The sequence below is a fragment of the Haemorhous mexicanus genome, chromosome 3 (assembly GCF_027477595.1).
Source record: "Haemorhous mexicanus isolate bHaeMex1 chromosome 3, bHaeMex1.pri, whole genome shotgun sequence".
In the NCBI taxonomy this organism is placed as follows: Eukaryota; Metazoa; Chordata; class Aves; order Passeriformes; family Fringillidae; genus Haemorhous; species Haemorhous mexicanus.
Window position 1 is genome coordinate 68,529,465 of NC_082343.1, and position 21,515 is coordinate 68,550,979.

At 40.9% G+C, this 21,515-nt stretch overlaps 1 protein-coding gene across 1 annotated transcript in view; it reads left to right on the forward strand.

Moving 5' to 3' along the window:
• Positions 1 to 9,741, forward strand: part of ROS1 (ROS proto-oncogene 1, receptor tyrosine kinase) — an 85,710-nt gene extending 75,969 nt beyond the window's left edge. The window contains exon 45 of the mRNA XM_059843297.1: positions 9,443 to 9,741. Within this exon, the coding sequence (XP_059699280.1) occupies positions 9,443 to 9,588 (146 nt within the window). The 3' untranslated portion in view covers positions 9,589 to 9,741. The remainder of the gene's footprint in view (positions 1 to 9,442) is intronic.
• Positions 9,742 to 21,515: the final 11,774 nt, after the last annotated feature.

Here is a 21,515-nt window from a genome sequence, read left to right on the forward strand (position 1 = left end):
AAGACAGGAATTAAGAAAAAAGGTAATGCTAAATTTGAAGTTGTCTGTGCAGCTGGGATGTAAATCATCTAAATATAGAAATGAACATCCTGGCTGGGCCAGAATAGTAATCTATTCCCATCCTGCAGTAAATCTTGACTAACGAAATATTGAGGAAAAGTGAACAATATTAGTAAAAAATGTGATCTGAATTCCACAAAAAGAAAGTTTTTATCCGTTGAAATATTTCACTTTTATTTCATAGATTAATTTTTTTGTTTAATCTGTTTGCATGCTATGGTTTATAATGAAAAATATTGAATGATAAAAGAACTACTTTCCGTACTAGAAAAACCAAACCTGACTGTTTCTAAAATATCTAAAGGCTTCATTTTGGAGGTGATTTTTTTCTGGTTTTCTTTTTTCCCTTCACAAATTGTTACTGAACTAGGAACTCACCCTGACTTACAAAAACTTTTGATACTTCAGTACTTCATGTTTTCCTGAAAACTTCCTGATCCATCCCAGGAATGATACACTACTCAATTACACAACTACATAGGCATTTTTCTTCAGGATACCATCTATATTCAATACACTGGCATTGTTCAATTGTCACTTAATTTCATATTTTGTTCATCTTTATAATTTGGTGAAGGTTTACAAATATCAGTTTATTTCCATTGTGGTTTCTCTTTATATCAAATCCAGTCTGTTCATGGCATGCTTACATTACAAGACTAAATACTTTATAAAGACATGAAGGGACCAGCACAGATAAACTATCATTTCATGCTTTTTAAACAGCTGATTTTTCACCCTTATGTGATAATGAAAAACAATTTGCATATTGTGCAATTCTTTAGTTTCTTTAAGGGTATCTTAGCTCTCAATAACGACATTCAGGAAAGAGATACTTAGTCTGGCACAAATGTAAGCCTGGCATTAGCTCAGGAAAGGACTACAGCCAATTAATTAGGCACTATGCCCAAGCTAATAGGCCTTACATTTTGGATGGACTTTGTCTCACCTAAATGCAGCTGTCTACAGGCTAGGAGTCTTATCTAAGATACTCTTCTTGGTAGCTCTGCAGTCAGAAGCAGAAAGTGACAGGTCCTGTTTTTTGGGCATGTATCACAGCAGGAAAGGGGTCACCTTTTGCCTCACTCTTCCCTGATGGTGGCTGGCATCCAGGTGACTTGCTGTATTTAATTTGGTTCACGTAGAGTCACAGGGTGGGTGAGACTGGAAGAGACTGCTGGAAGTCACCCAGTCCAGCATCCCTGCTCAAGCAAGGTCTCCCCAGACACATTGCTCAGGATAGTGTCCAAAATACAACATCTCAGCTATAATATCTCAGACTAGATGTTTAGTTTTCAGATGGCTACAGGAGCACAGCCTCCACTGGACACAGGGCTGTACTGACTCAATTGTTTGTGCCCACTCCTCAGCTAGTTTGGTTTCCTGGCTTAGACATCTCTTCTCTGTGTTCCCTAACTGCACAGGCAACAGAGACATGAAAACTAGCAGAGCTAAGAAGTTCTTGTGGCATTACATCAATATCTGTCAAAATCTTTAGTAGGGCTGAAATTTCTGGAGAAACCTACCTTTCTGCTGCTTGGAATTGGGAAAAGGGGCTGGAAGGTTGGTTACCGTTTTTGTGCTGGAATAGACCTGGCACAGATGTAACATGAAAGAGTTTTAGTTTCAGTGCAAGTCTCTGCTTAGCATGTGTCAGATAAGTCTGATCTTTCTCCAGCTGTTAACTTGCTTAATTTAAGCAAATAATTACTTTCACTGGGATGAAAAATCCATATTCTTAATGTAAGAAACATTATTTTGCCAAAATGTCAGGGTCTGCCAGGCAGCAGAGGTCACAGAAAAACCCCATTGTTTTGTTTATTTGCCAGGAACAAAAGTTGCATTCTTAGAAATTACCAAGTTGCAAAGGAAAACATGGATTGAGGCTTCCATGAAGTGTCAGTTTCAAGGACAAAAACTTAAAAAAAATCAGTTGAGTGCAGAAAATGTAGTATAAATATAAAGTATAATGAACTTTAAGGGTGGTCTTAATAGTAGTTCTGTACTCCATAATGTAATTTTAGTCAGAGAATCTTTTGACAGCAGTCACTTTTAAAATCAGACTCCATGAAATCTGTTTATAGTATCTTAGTTTGTAAAATCTTGCCCACTGTGGTAAGCAGAGCTTCAGTGTAGGCAGAGCTTTGGCCGTCAGAACTTCTACTTGGCACACTCTCTTCCCGAGCTTTGGACCTTTCCCCACCAGCTGTCCTGTTCCCTCTTCTTGCTTCCTCTCATTCTTCCCTTTCCATAAGTTCTGCCCAGCTGCTTTTGCCATAGACCCATTGCTGGATCTACATGGGGAGGAGAAGACAAAGCAACTGTTTTCATGCTTCTATTCAATGTTTTCATGCTTCAGTTCTCAAAAGTCCTTCTTAACTTCTCCTCAGGTTCATTTGGTGATTCTCATATAGGAAATACCCTTCAGGAAACAGGGCAGCTTGAATTTTATTCATCTGCATATCATCCTTCCATTTAAATGTATTTTAAAAGACTAAACACTTGACTAGCTCTTTACATGTATAATGCCTTACTTATTTTCCTGTATATTTATAATTCACCTGTAGGTTATCTCCCTCTTTTCCCAAGCACAGTCTTAATAAGCCCATTAAAATGTTATGCTGTTTACTTGATTGAAGCTCTAGAGTCCTTGAGATGTCTTATTGTTGCTGGATTTTCTGATCAAGGACACATGCATGTCAATTTTCTGTAGCTCTCCAGCCTTGAATTAATTTGACAGTTTTTCTGCCTGCCATGTAAATCTCATGCAGTGGAATTCAGTAAGCTGTGGGCTCCAGAAGTGAGATTGATTTAAGCAAGAAAAGGCCATTCAGGTTCTACTTGAGTTTTCAGAATAAAATGTGTGCTCCACTATGACCCTGTCAAAAACAGTTTGGGGCATGGAATATGTCTCAGACTGTAATTTGTAACACATTGTATAATAAGTTAGTGATTTTTATAATTTGTATTCATTTCTAGCTGGGACTAAGTGAAGTGTTTCTTGTGTTCATAGTAGTAGTAGAAAGATGACAGCCAAAACAAATAATCCAAAAGTCTGTTCCATGATGGATTGTCCTCGACAATATTTTCCAAAAATGTTACACGGTCATTGGCCTTTGTGTGTAATGAAACTCCAGCCACGAGTGTCCAGCCAAGAAATGCTTGCTCTCACCAGGTGACCTAGTTTCAAAAGAAAGAGACAAATGTCAAGCAAAGTGAAATTACATGCCTCAAAATAGCTAAGATACTTAGCCTTACAGGGAATCATACATCTTCCAAATTCTGTTGAGTCTTACCTAGCCACACTTCTAGCAGGTCCATGCATGCTGTTGGTGATTTTCATAGGTGGGAGAGCTGAAAAACCTTAGATTTTCTCAATAACCTTAATGCCAGTGCAGTGTGGCACAGAGATGGCAAGTGTGGGTAAACCAATACAGACAGGCTGCTAGTGGACAGCATGCTAGGAGGATAGCATGGGGATGGCAAAAGGCACATGCTGTGTTATTGCAAGAGTTACCCTTCTAAAGCAGGCATCAAATGTCAACAAACACGCCTGAGCAATACCAGCACCTCCTGGTGCTGCTGCATTGGAAGGGAGGGAAGTAATCTCAGGACCAGGGTCTACCAGTTTAGAGTTTTTCCTTCTTGCTCTGACAGACTTTCCCAAGACATTGATTTTGGGCTTAAAGTAGCAGTAACAATATTTATTTGAGTGAGGGCAGCACTATCCAGCCAGAGGACTAAGACACCAGTGGGTTTTGAATTCAATGGGAATTTCCTGAGCACAGGCCCTGTCACCAGAGTTCCCATTCATTGCTGAAAGATAGTCTGTTCTTCCCCCAGTTCCAAGAAGTGCAGCATGTTAGGAGGACAGCTCTGCATTGCTGTAAAAATAACTGGACCACCTATTTTCAGACATCAGTTTTTACATTTGCACATATAAGAGAGCGCTATAGCTTTTCAGGTCCTGTGAGTGCCCCTTTACATATGGAAACACCTGTTTGATTTGGCAAATGCCTTTCCTGACATCAGACAACTGGGCATTAAGCAGCTGGAGAGATTTCTTGCCTTTATGAACTAGAAGGACTACTCTTATCAAGGCTACTCCTCACTATGCCTTTTGGACCTATATGGAAAAGATGTCTAATTACTCTGAAAAAGAGGCTCCTCTGGCAAGGGGAGATGCCAGGCATTTGGAGAAAATCCAGGATAAAAGACTAAAGACTGAAAGGAAACATATTTGGCCTCAAAACCATGATTTTTAAATTCCTAAACTGGAGATACTTCTTGAAAAATGTGGCAAGATACAAGAGTTAGAATTTAGTAATGTTTCTTTTTTTCATTTTTCTTTCCAAAGGCGGTGTATTTATTTCTTCAGCAGTCCAGGTACTTGCTAAAACTGTCATTTGTATTTTTTTTTAAATCTCTGTGGAAAATTTTGCATTGAGAGGAGTTGATATTAAAGCTGGAATCAGCAATTTCATCATTATTTATGTTTGCTCTCTGTACTGGCTAAGTATCTGTTTTCTGTTCCCCATGTAAGAGTCATCAGTTTATTTTCCTAAACCCAACTCCCTTATAAAAACTACTCCACACACCTCTCTGAACAAAAAATAATCACTTGGGCAAATGGAGGCTTCTCTAAAGCAGATGTGTTGATAAGCAACATTTTTAGAACCTTGTATCTAGTCTCCTTTGTATTTTTCTGAAATTCAGTAATCCTCTTCCCCACTTTGCTTAGTGAGCAGCTGACCCAAAGCCTGCAGAGGTCAGAGAAAAGCCTCCTTCCAAAAAAGAGTGAGTGGTTACAACACTGCAAGAAAAGGGGATCTTGGTGGTGTAGTAGTTTCTTATTTGTGCTCCAGACAAATGGTGTTTGGTTCCAGAGGGTGCACATGAGCCATACGATGCTGCAAGTGAAGTCACGCCAATACTTTGCCGTAGACCAAAGGAAAAAATCAGATGGTGTGAGACTGTAAGAGCTGACATTTGCATAGACAGATGTGTGGACAGATGTGGATAGATATAGGCAACTAAAACATAAAAACTGCATTTACACTGGGTGTCTAGGCTGTATGACAGTCACCAGAGACTTGTAGACATATTCAGGGGATGTTAATGTGTAAAGGCAAGGATGTGGATTAAGCATCTCCACAAAGTGATTCATTCCTCCTTTCTCTGTTGATTGTAAAGACAGCCTAGGCAAGGAACTTAAATTGGACATGTAAGACCTGGTTTGGTTAAAATTTGGTAAAATTAATCCTGTTTTGTAACTTGGAGAAAGGGAGTGCTTTCCTGTTTGTATAGTCTTATGGTATTGCAGCAAATGTGGAACTGATTTTTTTTGTGCATTTATATTATAAAGTTTAACAAACTAGGTAAGAAGCAGGTTTATATCTGTAATTACTAGGACATAGAGATTTCAGTACACAGTTCTCTAAAAAATACATTAAAATAAAAAGAGAGGGACTTCTTCAAGCAGATTAATGCAGGGGAAATGTAGGGTGAACAAAATTCTCACTTTTAGCACCTTTAGCGTCTGACAGAAAAGCAAAGCTCAGTGAGTCACCCTCGAACCACGCAAGATCATATGCTTCATTAGGCAGGAAACACAGATATATCTCCACTGATACATAATACAGAGTGGAGTATTAAAACGGATATATATTTGTTCTATTTATATTCTTACTGGCTATGTGCAGAAACTGAAACATGGCTCCTCCAGCTCCAGGTGGCCATTAGGTATCAGGAAAATACTCTCTACATAGGAGCTGTCTCCTTGAGCTAACCAAAGTGGCTGAAGTAAAGAAGTCAAGGTTCAATAGCCACTGTTTTCACCCTTAACAAAGATATGTCATCAGGTGTTTCTCTCAAATGTGTTTGCTGGGGGGTATATCTTTCATCCATGCCAGTAAGTCAGCCAGTCTCTTGTTTACTGCCACATACATTGTGTAGCAGTGACAAAGGACCGAGTATGTACCAGAAAAAGAGGAGGGTATTACTGAGAAACAGGAAATGTGGCTGGACTTCTAAATACCTTACCATACTGAAGGTGCTAAGCATCACATGGGATTATGTCACCCGGAATTAGTAACGTCTCTGGCTGGCTACTTAGCTGGTGTAAATTGGTTGCACCCCACTGGTTTCAACGGAACTTCATTAATTTATGCTAGCTGAGGGTCTGGCCCTGAAATAGCTGTAATATAAGATCAGCATCTCTAGATCAGTTTATTCAGTCTCAACCAATCAGCTTTTCTACTGACATTCTTTCTCTTCTTAAATGTTGTCACCTTCTTGAATTTAAACACCAAAACCCCCTCGTCTGCTTATCAAGACACCACAAAAATTTGCACCCTTCTAGGCAGGACTTCAAAGCATGTTGTGAGCCCCCAGAGTTTACCAAGCAGGCAAGGACAGGCACTCTGCAGTCATGAGGCAGGACCCACTGGCTGGCTCTGCGGCTGTGGCAGGAAGCAGCCGACTGAGGTGCTGGGATGGGGAAAGGGAAAGCACAGATTTTATCAGGTCAGGGCTGGTCTTCTCAGAGGAGGCTAAGCAAGCAAACTCTATTCCTCTATAGTATGAGTCAGGCGATCATTGTTTCGTGTGTCAGTTAGTGTGGGGCTCTCTAGAGTAAGCTTCTGCCTGTCCCCAGAGAGAGGTGTTGTAATTCATTTACCTGCAGTTTGGCTCTGATGTGCTTTACACAGAAGTTCTAAGCACAGGCTTTAAGCTTTAAGCACAGCTCTACTAGGAAAAGCGTCCAACAAGGTCCACGTGCATTTAGGACCTGAGACGTGTCTGTGCAAGTACAATGCTGAGCTTTGAACTTGCCATTTTAGCTGTAGGAAGCAGCCTGGAACAGCACAGAGCTCAGTGGGATCCTGCTTCTCAGTGGGGTACTCCTCAGCCCCTACAAAGCTCTGGACTGACAGGGCAAGCCTGCCTCGTGCCCTGGGGTAGGTTGTTTAAAGCAAATCTGGGTAACTCTACACTATGCAGCAGTTCACAGTGTAGACAACCCCTCAGAATTCAAGCCTGTAGAGCTGACTCTCCGGCATGACTTCAGATTTTATGAAGGTGCTCCTTGGACGTCTCCTCTTGGGGTGTTTTGTTGACTCAGCCCAGCTTTGCTTGTGAAATCTGAGGGGATCACATCACATGGTTTATCCTGCATTTACTCACGTATAACCCAGCATGACTGTACATCAATCAACTAATTTTAGCAATGTTAAAACTGAAAAGAAAATAGTGATATCTTATAAATATACCAACCTGCCTCTCCACTCCAGTTTCTCTCTATCTTCCCTCAATTTCTTAACATTTTTTGGGAGGCCCTTCCAAAGATTATTCAGAATTCTCTGAACTGACTTACAGCTTCCCAGGTTGCTGGTAGTGCTTCTAGTTCTCACATTTCTGGGGAATTTCATAATATGCCATGAATTTTTTCTTCAATAGCTCATTTTTAGTATTTTGTGTCTCCATCCATTGTCTCTATCCATTCTTCTGCTCCAACTAAAAGAGCAAAAATAATTTGCTTGCTTTGCTGACTTACATAACAGTCAAGCACTGTATTATATAACTTGAGATCTTTCTGTAGTTTTGTTTTGGAGAGCAGAATGGTGCTAAACTTTCCTCAGCACAGAACACAGCACTAAGAGATGACTCAACAGTGAAGGAAAGGGCACTTACAGTCAAAAATGTCACAGTCAAAGTGGCAATGTATCTTACACATGTCATAGGAGAAAGGTCATCAATATTATATTCTTCCTCCATCACTGGATATGATAAGAATATTCTGCAAAAATAGTATTTCTTCCTTATTGCATTCCCACAGCTCAAAAAGCAAAACCAAGGCAAGGTGTTTGATTTTTTAGCTCTTTTTTTCTGTAATGAGAAACACAGTGGTGCATAAGCTGAAAAGGGATTATAAAATTTTATATATTCTCTAGTTCTTCAGACCTGTTGGGGAAAGAATTAGTAATGTATCTATATATCTGGTAAAAATATCTCAGTGACCTCATACTCACATTTGTGTAAACATCACCTCATCAGTTCCAGATACTTATACAGGAAACAAATCTGAATGCTCCTCTAGTGTTCTATACTTAGGCAGGTCAGCCGGCATATGTCTGGTCTGTAAATACCCAGTTTTACTTGGGTCCTTATTTTAAGGTTTCCCTCTTAAGAGTTTGCTGCAAACGTCCCCTCAGCATTTGCCTGTGTGCCTTTTGCAAAGCAACTTGTCCCTGAAGGTTGCCATTAAGTTAAATAAAGAAGACAACTACAAAGAAGAGCTGAACTGGTTGGTAAAGGCTTAGTTGGAGCTGAATTACTAAATATGGCCATAATAGCCCTGAACTGACAAAGTGAGAATCAAATGATTTCTCATTGCTGTCAGTCACTGTGGTATGTGACCACAGTTTGCTCTGTGTCCCAAACCCCATCTTGCTAACAGGTTTCTAAATTCAAAATTCTCTTTCAGGCTTTTCCTGATAATATTTCCTATGCTAATGGATTCAAGCATGTGGAACAAATTTCCGAATTTATAGCTTGGGGAGATGCATGATTATAGTGACATAATAAATTGTGTGTTGCCTGGTGGAATAGCACAATGCTTGTGATTCCTTTGAACAGATAACCCTGAATGTCACATGCTTAATTTTTCAGTTATGAAGTAAAATAAGAAGGGAGTGTAATAAAAGAAGGGACATGTTACACAAATAAATGCAAAAAATAGTAGTGCTTATAACTTGAGCTCTTAGTTAACAATTTTTATATTTTTAAAAATTTACATCCCCTGCAATAAATCTCAAGTGACTATGTATAGATAAACTGCATCAAATCAAGGAAAAATGGAAAGTTTTTTAAAACGTGAAAAACACAGTGGATTGCCAAGTTTAAGCTTATGGAAGAGCAGAATACTACAGAGACAGAAGTCTAGACTAGTCCTCTAGAGAGACAGTATATCATGATTTTGTAGATAGAAAACTGCCAATGTTATAGGACTCCTTAGCAGTATTATTAGCAGGGTTACTACAAAGGTTCAGATTAAAATCACTTTTGCTTTATGCTTCTTTACAAGGAAAAGTAGCAAGTCTTGACAGTATTGCTACCTCTGGAGGTATGAACACTGATAAGTAACCTTTCCCAAGTGATTTACTTAAAAGTTCTGGTCCACACAGACAATAGCAGAAAATAAATTTGAATCATCATTCTTAAAAGGTCATTAGACCAACTTTCTCCAGCAGCTGTTTGATTTTGTTTGCTTTCTAATACTGCTTGTGTATTACTGAGTGTTGTATTTTCTTTTTTAAAAAAAGTTTTAAAAATATGTAAATTTTATTTTCTTTTCTCTTTCTTTTTTTTTCTTTTAATGCAGATAATGATATCCCATGTGCAGGTTCAGACAGCGTTCTTTCAGCCACGCTAATGGAAACAAGGAATCAAGAGGGCCTAAATTATTTGGTACTAGTCAAAGAAGGCAACCCAGATGAAGAAAGCATCAATTCTGCTGAAATTTGTTAAGTGTTGTTGCCACTGTTTAAAAGAGTGAAAGAGAAAATCTCTTCAAAGAAGACATAAACCAAGGAAAATAGTCTGCATGTTATCATACTTACAGAGGTGTGTGAAAAAAACAAAAAAGCAACTCTTCAATAAAACTGCCAGAAAACATAACAAGGTACTGAATGTTGTGTATCAGGATAAGACAGCAATTATGTAGCCTTTGATTTTCTACATGTTATGGTGTGAGTGCTTCATAGGAGATAGTTTAAAGCAAAAAAACTTGTGTCAGATGGCAAGGGATTTTACTGCGGTATTAAGTTTATGCACTCACATGTGCCTCAGTCACACAGCAGCCCTTCCAAAAAGGGAGTACTGGTATGCTGCTTCAAAAACCAGACCAGCTTTTTCATGAAGAAAACCAAAGAGTTGAAGTCCAGTTTCACTGTGCACAAACAGGATTTTACAAACTTAAAAAAAACCATAAATACCAAGCTCCAAATCAGAAAGCAGCTGAAGAAAGGTGACCAAGTTGTCCATTGCTGCAGGTGGTCTGTTTCTCTAATTATTTAAACAAATGTTTGCAATCATCTTGCATATTAAGTTGCACAGCAATTGATCTGACAGTCTGTACAGTCCTGTTTTCTTACATTTCTTCTCCTTTCCGCTTTGAATGTTCATCATCCTCATTTATTTTTTACCATACTGGGTGAAGGGAGGTATTCTTCCTTGATGCGTTTGGAGATCAACTCAAAGTATATAATAAAATTTTATACAAATAATTATTGAGTAAAGGATAGCAATAAGCCTTTTTCTAACCTTTCATCATGAGCAGTAGTTTGCAAATTATACAGAGCTATTCACTGACATCTTTCAGGAAGCTGGAAGCATGCTATAATTTCATGCAAATATTTTATAATGGAGACTACATTGAGAGGACATATAATGGAGACTACCCTGGAGAGTAGTAAAGGTTCTATCTGATGTCAGAATGTATACATTTGTAAGAAGCAACTTCACTGCAATCAAACTTCAAAAGTTCCTTAAACAGAGATTCAATGAAGATGAAAAAAAATTTGGAGTCCCAACATTTTTCTAAAATGAAATAGAAATTCCTCATTTTGAATTAGGATTCTTCAAAGTCCCTGATAAAGCTCTTTCAAGCCTTATATAAATATTTTTCTTCATCTACAAATCAGTGTGAAAGACGGATTTGCTAATAAATACAATTGCAGCACTTCGCTATGCTCACCAGACCGTGAGCAATGGATAAACAAATAAATACTGTATTATGTTTCCCTCCTCTTTGAGTGCTGCTTGATTGGTTGTACAGTGATTCCTTCCATTTCAGTAATTTAAAAATCACTAACGTTTGCTAACCTATGGCATGTGGTGGCCAGAAACCAGGAGGATCCCTTTTCTGTAGCCACCACACCTGAGTGTGTTCTGTGTGCATAGTTTGACTTAAGTCAAGAAGACTGCTCAGTCAGCAAGCCCCAGACAAAGGTTTTGAACAACAGGACTCCATATGATAGCTCTTTCTTTAGCAGGAGAAACCTTCAATCCTCCCAAAATTTTGTCAGGACAATACTCTTCAGGCCTTATGAGCACCTGAGATGTGATATCCCAAGTCAATTCAGTTTTGTGTAAGTATGCATTAAAAAAGAATAATGGAAGAGCCTAACCAACGTGTGTAAACTGGGTTAGTGGGAAAGATGAGCATCAAGGACAGGGAGCAGTCAGGAGAAATGCCCACCAGGTCTTGAAGCAGTCACAAATACACAAAGCAGTACAGAAGGAAAAAGGAGAAGCTAATTCTTCTTGTGTTCACATTTTTTAAGTGTTGCAAGGCAAGCCTAGTTTTAATGAAAAAATTAGCACAGCATGATGAGAAAAAAGTGTCGTTTAACACACTGCAAATAAATGAAACCTTAGGATATTGACCAGTGATCTATGCCTTTTGTCCCTGATAATATGAAAAATGTACTGGACAGGATAAAAAATTAACTTCTTGATCCAAATTTGAGGATCCTGATCTATAGCTTGTTGAATTCAGGTGAAGACACAGCACCTACCCTTCCTATTAATTGCAGACATCTGAGTCATGCTCAGTGATAGAGTGTGAGCTCTGAGCATGGCCCTACCCACACACTGGCCAAAACTCTGTTGCCTCTCCCTCATTTTCCTGCCTTAGAGATGTAAGTATGAAAACGCAACTATTCAGTTGTGTTGTGGTAAAGCTGAATTTGATGCAGACAAACTTAGCCTCACTTGCATCCACCCATGATTCTACTTGAAGGGAATGTCTTAATCCCTCACACTTCTGTATCACCCTTCTCCTTACACATCTTCATGGTTTCACCTTCTCTGTCTTATTGAAGTGTTGCTTCCTCTCTTCATTCAAACTTTTCTTGATTATTCATGTCTTTCTCAGCCACACTTAGTCACTATTAAGAGGTCACCTCTTGCCTTCCACCAGGTAGGTCTGATGGCGGTTTTCATTCTGCTTTTTGACAGAGTAGGAATGAGAATGAACACATTCTTAAACACATTCTCTCTTGGGCAGGGAAATGGATACTACCTGGCCTGTGTTTGCCTCTATTTTTTATCTCCTCCTATCACAGATCAAGGGAAAGAGTCAAGAAACTCTTGAGTTCAAATGTCTTGACTTACAGATTTTAAATAAGTATAGATGGATTTAAAGGTGATAACATCATTTAAAGGAAATAAATATTTATCAGAATGATTATATGTGAGGTAAGGGTAGTATAAGGCATGTGGACCCAATTTTCAGCTGCTGTAAATCAGGTTAGATATGTTAAGCTAAGCTCAACAGCAGTATAAAATCTGTCTCCAAGTGTTTAGCTTAAATTTGTCCTGAGAGAGGTAGACCTATGCCCAGCCAGTTCCTAAAAAAAAGGAGGACTAATCTCTTTAAGTCTCCTCCCTTTTATTGCTGAGCATGATGTTTCATGGTGTGGAATATCTCTTTGGTTAATTTGAGTCATCTGCCTGGTTGTGTCCCCTCCCAATGTCTTGTGCACCCTTAGTCTATTCACTGGGGAGGGGCCACAGAGTGAGAAGCAGAGAAGGCTTTGATTCTGTGCAGGCACTTTTCAGCAATATCTAAAATATCACTGTGTTATCAGTATTGTTTTGGTTGCAAATCTAAAATACAACACAAGATGAGCTGCTGTGAATGAACTCCAACCCGGTACAGTCTCTAAGCTGCTGGGGAGAAGAGACAGGCACTGAGCAGGAGATGCCCCAGGTGAGTCTCTGGGCCATAGCCAGTTCCTGTCTCAGGCTCTTTGGTGTTCCTTGATACCAAGACAAACATTGAGCAACAATGGTGAGCACTCTGCACAAATGATGCCACACACACAAGTGGTGGGCTCCCAAAGGGCCATGGCTGAACTCTGAGCTGTGCTTGGATAGACATGGATATATCGTGTGTCTGTAGCTAGTTTGTCTTTGACATGTGTATGAATGGGTGAAAAATATTCTACTGGCTGTAATTAGAATTTCCTACAACCCAACACAAATGCTGTGGTGATTAATTAATATTTGCAAATTCTTTTATAAATGTGAGGGGCCATGGCAGATGTTACTGATTTACTAAGGCAGAATTTTCAGTCTTCTGAATTTTAAGTCTTCTGTCTTCAGGTCTACAGCAGGTGGTAGCACTCAGCCATCAGTGCATTTCTGTTTTTCAGCTCTTGTTGATTGCAAGAGCTTTTGAGCTGACACATACTGATGACCAGAGCTATCCAAAACCCGTGTACCTCATGCTTTCTATTTGGGATCCATGATCAGGATACTATGAAAGAAAAACAATTTTTTATTACAAGAATAATGAGTTCTTATTAGATCAAAGATAAAATTATGGAAATGTCCATGTGGTTGAGAGATATGGCAGGCTCTAGCAGGATCATTCTCTGATTCCCATGGGCCACAGAGGGAGTCCCCAATGACATAAGCTATGGGAATGTGGCTGTCAAGAGCTCTGAAGGGAAAATTTATGCAGCTTGAAAGGATGATTTGTTGAGATTTGAAAGGCAAAAGACATCCCTGGTTTTGTCATGTTAGACAGAAAAACTTGGAGTGTCAAGATGATTTCTTTGCCTTTTTTATATTTAACATTCAGGTCTCATCTTGTCTGGGAGGCTTTACTGTCATTCATTCAATGGCATCATCACAGGATTTGGGGAACTTAAGAATGACCACCAGAAAAGCAGAAGGTTGTATAGCTACTCTGCTAACACAAGTTTTTTTCTGTTGGTCTTTGTTACCTGAAGAAGCTCATAAGTGGTGAGGACAAGAAAGTCAAGGACTAAGTTCACCTCAGCCTAACTTGTCTGAGAACATCAAGCCAGGGTCCAGCACTGAGATTAAAGTTGTTGTTCCTCAGCTTTCCGGTAGCCTAGATAACAGAGCCTAGTAACACCCTCTGGATCCCAATGTCCCTCAAAATTTGCTTATCTCACCACTTGTATAGAAGGGCACAAGTATCCTGACAGCAGAGTCTATCTGACTGAGCCCTTGCTTTACATGACAGTTTTCAGCAAATAAAGTTTTATCATCTATTTGACTTGACTGATGTCTCCAGGTTATTTCCTCTTTTTAAAAAAAATTTCTTTGCCATCTGTGGCATTCTGTCTGTGATGATCTCAGTCCTCAGGTGTGGCTTTACTGAGCATAACCAGGTGAAATTGATCCTCTTTAATTTGGGTTTAGGACTAAGTATTTTAATGGTGAAGGCAAGCTTTAGATTCAAATTTACCTCTTTCTACACAAGGTTGATATTAATTTAGCTAGACCTGAAAAAGCATGTTGCAGAAAAGAATGTCTCTAAAATAGACCCGTCAGGTCTGTTAATGGCCAAAAAAATCTAACTCAGTTTCATTTAATTAATTCTTGAAAATCTTTGTTATGCACAAATTTCTAGATGCAGAAGCTTGCAAATCAGCTGAATTTTTCATACGATTGTGGCTCTATTTATAATGACACTTAGCAACTCAAGCTGATATTATGTTTTAACTCTAAAAAATAGCCAGAAACCCAGGGTATCAAAGCCAAGAGAAGATGCCAAAATATTGTTGTTATTGCTACTGACATAACTGATACTGCTGTATAAATAACCTTATTTATGATGTGTTAACTTCTTTGTATGACATCTTCAATTTGGAGAACGTTCATCGCTGCCTTCTATCTTTCACTGTAAGAACAGAGTTGTAAAATAACCACTCCCTGTTTGGATATTAACTCCTTTTGTAATTCTGTTGACATAGCTGGATTTTCTTTCTGGAATAGAATAGAATCATTTAGGTTGGAAAATCCTTCTAAGCTCATTGAGTTCAACCATCAATGGTGCACTTGTAAATGCACCAGTAAACCATGTCCCTAAGCACCACATCTCCAAGTCTTTTAAACACATCCAGGGATCGTGACTCCATCACTTCCCTGGGCAGCCTGTTCCAATGCTTGACAACCTTTTTTGAGAAGAGCTGTCCCATAAAACCCAACCTAAACCTCCCCTGGTGCAACTTGAGGCTGTTTCCTCTCATTCTGTCACTTGTTACTTAGGAGAAGAAATAGACCCCACCTTCTTCCAACCTCATTTCAGGTAGAGAGTGATAAGGTTACTCTTGAACCTCCTTTTCTCCAGGCTAAACAACCCCAGTTCCCTCAGCTGCTCCATATAAGATTTGTGCTCAAGGCCCCTTACCAGCTCTGATGCCCTTCATAGATTCACAGAATCAAGGTTGGAAATTATCTCCAAGATCATGGAGTCCAACTTTTGATCAATCACCACTTGGTCAACTGAACCACAGCCCTACGTACCATGTCCAGTCATTTCTTGGACAATTTCAGGGGCAGTGACTCTGCCACCACAGCACTCCATTCCAGTGCTTGACAACCATTTCCACGAAGAAATTCTTCCTAATATCCAACCTGAACCTCCCCTTGCACAGCTTGAAGATATGTCCCCTTGTCCTGCCATTTGTTGCCTGGCACCTCACTACAGCTTCCTTTCAGGCAGTTGTAGAGTGTGATATAGTCTCCTCTCAGTCTCCTTTTCTCCAGTCTAAGCAATCCCAGCACCTCAGCTGCTCCTTATAAGACTTGTGCTCCAGACCCTTCACCAGCTCTGTTGCCCTTCTCTGGTCATGCTCCAGCACTTCAATGTCCTTCTTGTCGTGAGGGGCCCAAAACTGGATGTAGGATTCCAGGTGTGGCCTCACCTCTGCTGGGTACAGAGGGACAATCTCTTCCCAGGTGTTGCTGACCACACAGTTTCTGAAAAAAGCCAGGATGCCCTTGGCCTTCTTGGCCACCTGGGCACAGCTGGATCACATTCAGTAGGATGCCAGCCAGCACCCCTAGGTCCTTTTCCTCTGGGCAGTTTTCCAGCCACTCTTCCCCCATCCTGTAGTGCTGCCTGGGGTTGTTGTGACCCAAGCGCAGGACCTAACACTTGGCCTTGTTGAACCTCATTCCACTGGCCTTGGCCCATGGATCCAGCCTGTCCAGATCCCTCCACAGAGCCCTCCTGTCCTACAGCAGATCAACACTCCTGCCCAGCTTGGTATTGCCTGCAAAGTGACTGAGGCAACACTCAACTCCCGTGTCCATATCACTGATAAAAGATATTAAACTGCACTGGGCCCAATACTGAGCCCTGGGGATCACCATTTGTGACCGCTGACCACTGGATGTAACCCCACTGACCTCTGGATGTAACCCCACTCACCACTGGATGTAACCCCATGGACCACTGGATGTAACCCCACTGACCACTGGATGTAACCCCACTGACCACTGCTCTCTGGGCTCTGCCATCCAGCCGGCTTTTTACCCCATGAGCTGGGTAAAACCCCGGCCAAGCCATGAGCAGCCAGACTCTTCAGGAGAATGCTGTGACAAACAGTGTAAAAGGCTTTAATGAAGCCCAGAAAAACAACATCCACAGCCTTTTTCTCATCCGCTAAGTGGGGCATTTTGCCATAGAAGAAGATCAGGTTTGTCAAGCAAGACCTGCCTTTTTTAAGCCTGAGCCTGATCCCCTGATTGTCCTGTATGTGCTATGTGATGGCCCTCAAGGTGATTTGATCCATTCAGATCTTTCCTTCAGGGCATGCTTTCTGGAATGCCTACCTATCTACAAACAGAAATAAATTTCTGGGGAAAAATGTTACTAAAAATCTCTTTAGAATTCTTTGATTCAGTTTTATATTATGAGTAAAATACTCAATCTTGATGGAAGCAATATAATAAAAAGATGTGACAAAGTGACTATAGCTGCAAACACCCTATAGTTACCATGTTTGCACAGTTGTGTTTTGGCTCAGATCACAGAGTCCTGCAGGTCCTAAGTGGAATATATGTTACTGGGGCATGGGAAGCAATAAAAGATATATGAGTTATAGGATGACTTTTTAAAAACAAGCCTATGTGCAAGGAGGTTGGACTGTGAATTGTCTTAAGACTGTTACTCTAAGGACTAAACAAATATAAAATTTGCAAATTCTTATCTGATCTACTTTTTTTTTTTAATGGCATAAGTGTCAAGTTAAGTGGCAAATGAAAATAATAACATTCTCTTGGAAATACACTCCCAAAGAGTGTAAACAAAATCAAATAAAAGTGCTGTTTTAAACACAGGATTTGCATTTTCTTAGCAGAATGAACTCTCTGCCTTGACTCTCTGTGCACTCACTGAAGTGGAGGTCATGGCTAGTGACAACTGGGAGCTGTTCCTGGAGGCTTTCTTGCCTTTTTAGGTTATGAGGGTCTCTGTGTGTTTAGGATAATATGATTGACGGCTCCACTCCGGCCCCAATTAGCACCCTATAATTTATTAGCTTCTGCTTTCAGATTATGCGCTAACTTCACAAATATTTCAACCACGGAAACAGCAGCTATCAAGTGTCTCTTTCCTGATCCAGCTCACTTGGACTGCAGTTAAATACAAGGAGGGAGCTGTGTAGGTCTGTCAAGAGAGAATAATCATTTGTGTCTCTGTGCAACTGGGGCTGTCACAGTTCTTTAAGACTCAGCTTTTGGAAAAAAGGACTTGTTCCACTGGATCAGAATCAGGGGTTAGGGTTGGTTCCTGCCACAGAGGTTCACTGCAGGATTGGTCTCAATTGCACTGACTCCTCCTGAAAAGGCCCATGTTTGCCCAACTCTGTTTATCATGCAAATACTGCCTCCATGCAAACAACATTGGCAGGAAAGTTTGTGTCCCTCATAACACTGTTTCTTTGCTCCTTGATGCTGTGGTGTGGGGCCAGAGTACTAAGTGCAGGAGGGAAGAGCCTGGGTGAGGCAGGAGAGCAGAGGAAATGAGATTCAGGGTTCAGGCTGAGGATAGAAGTCAAGGAGAGGAGAAGTGGAGAAGTTGGGGTGGGTATGATGAGGGAGGAGGAGCACCTTGCAGCTGTACTCAGGCCAGGCAGGGCAGAAGGAAATGTGCCATGCCACAGAGAGATGGAGTACTCTCAGTAATATCCAATGTGATATAACAACTCCTAATGGAACAGCACTCCTGCCAGGTGTTTACCCTGCCTTTACCATGAACGAATAAGCAACTGGCACATACCTAAAGCAATGCTCCCGTCCTTGGCCAGCCTGTGCTTTGTTGGGCTGCAGCCGGCAAATGGAAGTGCCCATGCATGAGACTGGGGGCCAGAAGAGTGCACACCTGCGCCCTGCAGCCCAGTGCTCCTGCACCTCTGCACCCCTGCACAGCTGCATGCTGCATCCCTGTACCCTGCACTCCTGTGCCCTGCAGGCCTGTGCCCTGCACACCTGCATGCTGCATCCCTGCGCCCTGCACTCTTACCTTCCTACAGTCTTGCACCCTGCACACCTGCACATCTGCATTTGTTACTATTTGCATCCCTGCAGTCCTGCACTCCTGAACAGGCTTTTCCAGCACCTTCCCTATGTCTTGGGGGATCTGACGCAGAGAGGGCAGGGGCAGGAGAATGGGACACAGCACCCCAGGGCCTCTCTGCTACAATTTGCACTTACAGCTTTGATGCACATTATATCCAGGTTATACATGCCTAGGGAGGCAGTAGAAGGTGCACTGCAAAAGTCACTCCTCCTTTAAGACTAGAAATGGACGTGAAGAACCCAGGCTGAGTTGCTTGTCACTACATTCAGATTAGATAATAGTGCTACCACGCTGGCAACTAAATTAACAGCATGTAGTGTCAAAGCTTGGGAAGTGACTGAAGGAAAACTTTTTTCTTTTTCTTTTTCTTTTTCTTTTTCTTTTTCTTTTTCTTTTTCTTTTTCTTTTTCTTTTTCTTTTTCTTTTTCTTTTTCTTTTTCTTTTTCTTTTTCTTTTTCTTTTTCTTTTTCTTTTTCTTTTTCTTTTTCTTTTTCTTTTTCTTTTTCTTTCTTTTTCTTTTTCTTTTTCCTTTTTCTTTCTTTTTGTTTTTCCTTTTTCCTTTTCCTTTTCCTTTTTCTCCTTTTTTTGTCTTCTTTTTCCCCTTTTCCTTATTTTTAAAAATGATCTTGCTACTTGCCACTTGCATTTCCCTATGCAAAATTACCTAGCATACAAAATCAATGTCTCACTCCTGAAAATAACCATAGGACTCTCTCCTTTCCCTGCTGCAACTGCTCCTCTGGGTGGCAGGCCCGGGAAGACAGCCAAGACGCTACAATCCTCCACAGGAGCTGGCTCATCCTTCTGTAATCAAAAGGGCATGTTAATTACAACACTTGCCCAGAAAAAGATGCACAGCAACTGTCAGTTAGAGAACGCTGCTTCATCCAAAGCCACCAGCAGCATTTTTCTCCCTTCCAAGAAGGGCCCAACATTTAAGCCCTAGCTAGAGCTTGTCTTGTGAGCCTAAATATGACTTCAAAGGGAAGGCGAGAAGGGTCGGCAGCTCCTGACCCAAGGAGGAGACCGGGCAGATACGTTCCCCCAGAGGCAGCAGCACACAGTCTAGGGGACACAAAAGGGATTATTCAACCCCTCTTTCACCCTCTGTCCCCTCCCTTCCTCCTCCTCTGCTGGGGCAAACACACTGGAAAAGTAGGTAAGAAATAAGCAGCACTACGCTAAAGCTCTGCAACATCAGATTTGAAGTGTAGAGGCACACACATGCATTTAAGAGTTTTATGCTTCATTCTTGTGACTGCATCTGTACTGAAGTAAAGACCTCATTTAAATAAAGTGGAGACTGCACCCACAAATGCCAAGCTCTATGCCCACCTCCACCCTTCCCTTGACAAATCACTTTTAACCTCAGAGATCATCAAAACAGTACACTCCTTCATGCTTTGCTAATTTTCAGCTATGTTCAGAAAGGGAAATAAATACCTGTGGTGAATACATCCAGAGCTCATTTTGGAAACTCCTTGTGGAGAGGACACTCTTGCTATTGGGCAGCAGCAGATACCCCGGCTGTGTCCAGCACTGCCATGCTCTGCAGCAGATGCTTTCCCTCTGCCTTCTTCGCTGGACTCTGCACAAATGGGTCTGAAGCTGTTTGTGTCTGTTTGTCTGTCCCAGCTGGGCTAGTCTGTTTGTCAGGTGGGCAGCTAGAGAGCACAGTGTGGTGCATGACATTCAGAAAGGGACAGCAGGAGGATCTGCTATCCAGGCTGCAGAGATGGGGACTCACATCCCTTTCAGTGCATGACAAGCATGTGACAGGTAATATTTACGTAACATCTAAGAAGGGTTTCTTTTGCAATTCCAGATTTTCTACAAGCATTCATGACTAAGGGATTAGTGACCTATGATGCAAAGAGGAATAAAAGACTTGAGAAATGGCAAGGAGGTCACGTGCGCTGTTACTGCATTGGGAGCTGTGGCCCCAGTCCTGCAAAGAGTATTGCCCAAGCCTTAAAGGTTGGTGCTCCTTCAGGAGAGTGAGCAAAACTGCAAGGATTAGCCAAAACAGGGCATGTGTGCTTTCAGGCTGCAGTCAACCCAGAGTAGGACCGCTTTTAAAAAGTTTTTTGTACTTTTAGCACCTTGAGCCACTGTCTTGGCTTTTGTGTTTGGATGTTTTCATGATAAAGCAGTAAAAAATGTACCCACAGAACAAATGCCAAAACCAATGGTCATGGATTCATTGCATAAATTCTCATGCTTGAATATATTCACAGTCAAAATGAATTGTAAATGCCAATGTAGCAAATGACTCATTTATGCTTACATGAATGTTTCCAAACGTATTTGGGCTGCATCACTCAGCCCTCGTTGTTAAGAATTGCAGAGAAGAGGGGAGAAAAAAGGAAAGAAAAAAGAAATAATTATGGTGAAGTACAACCAATCATAGACTCAGATTTATCTTAAAAAAAATCTTAAAAAACAGCCTGAAAAAGCCCTCAGGAAAATGATCACAAAATGACCCTGTTAACTTTCAAGCTTCTGCTTAAAACAGTGTTTTTAATTACCTTTCTACAGCAAAAAGCTGGTGCCTTCTTCCTTGATAAACATTTTGAAATGCTTTTGGTTTAACAAATACTATAAATTATGGGGTAATTCCCTTGCCCTTTGCAGCTTGGCTGGGCTCTGGCTATTTGGAGGCTGAGGGAAAAATACCCATAGGTTTGTCTGGCTGAATGAACCACGGCAAGTCCCCCCTGCCATTTGCTAAGCTCTGGCTGGAGGTGCTCCTGGTCAGCTTCTCACAGTATGTATTCACACTGCTTTGTCAAACTCTTTCTCTTAGGATTCCTATTCTTTCCCAGAAATTGAGTTATCACCAAACCTAGGAGCAGCAAGTTTGGGTTATTCATAACTCCACTCCTGACACACGGTAAACATTATGCCAAATTTTGTGAGAGGTTGGAAGGTAAAAACTCTGATCTCAGCACAAAAGTTCATTTTTTCTACTGCTTCTCTCAGGGTCAGGGGGAAATTTTAGGAATTTCCCACTATACGCTTTAAAATTTGTCAGCTTCAAAGACAT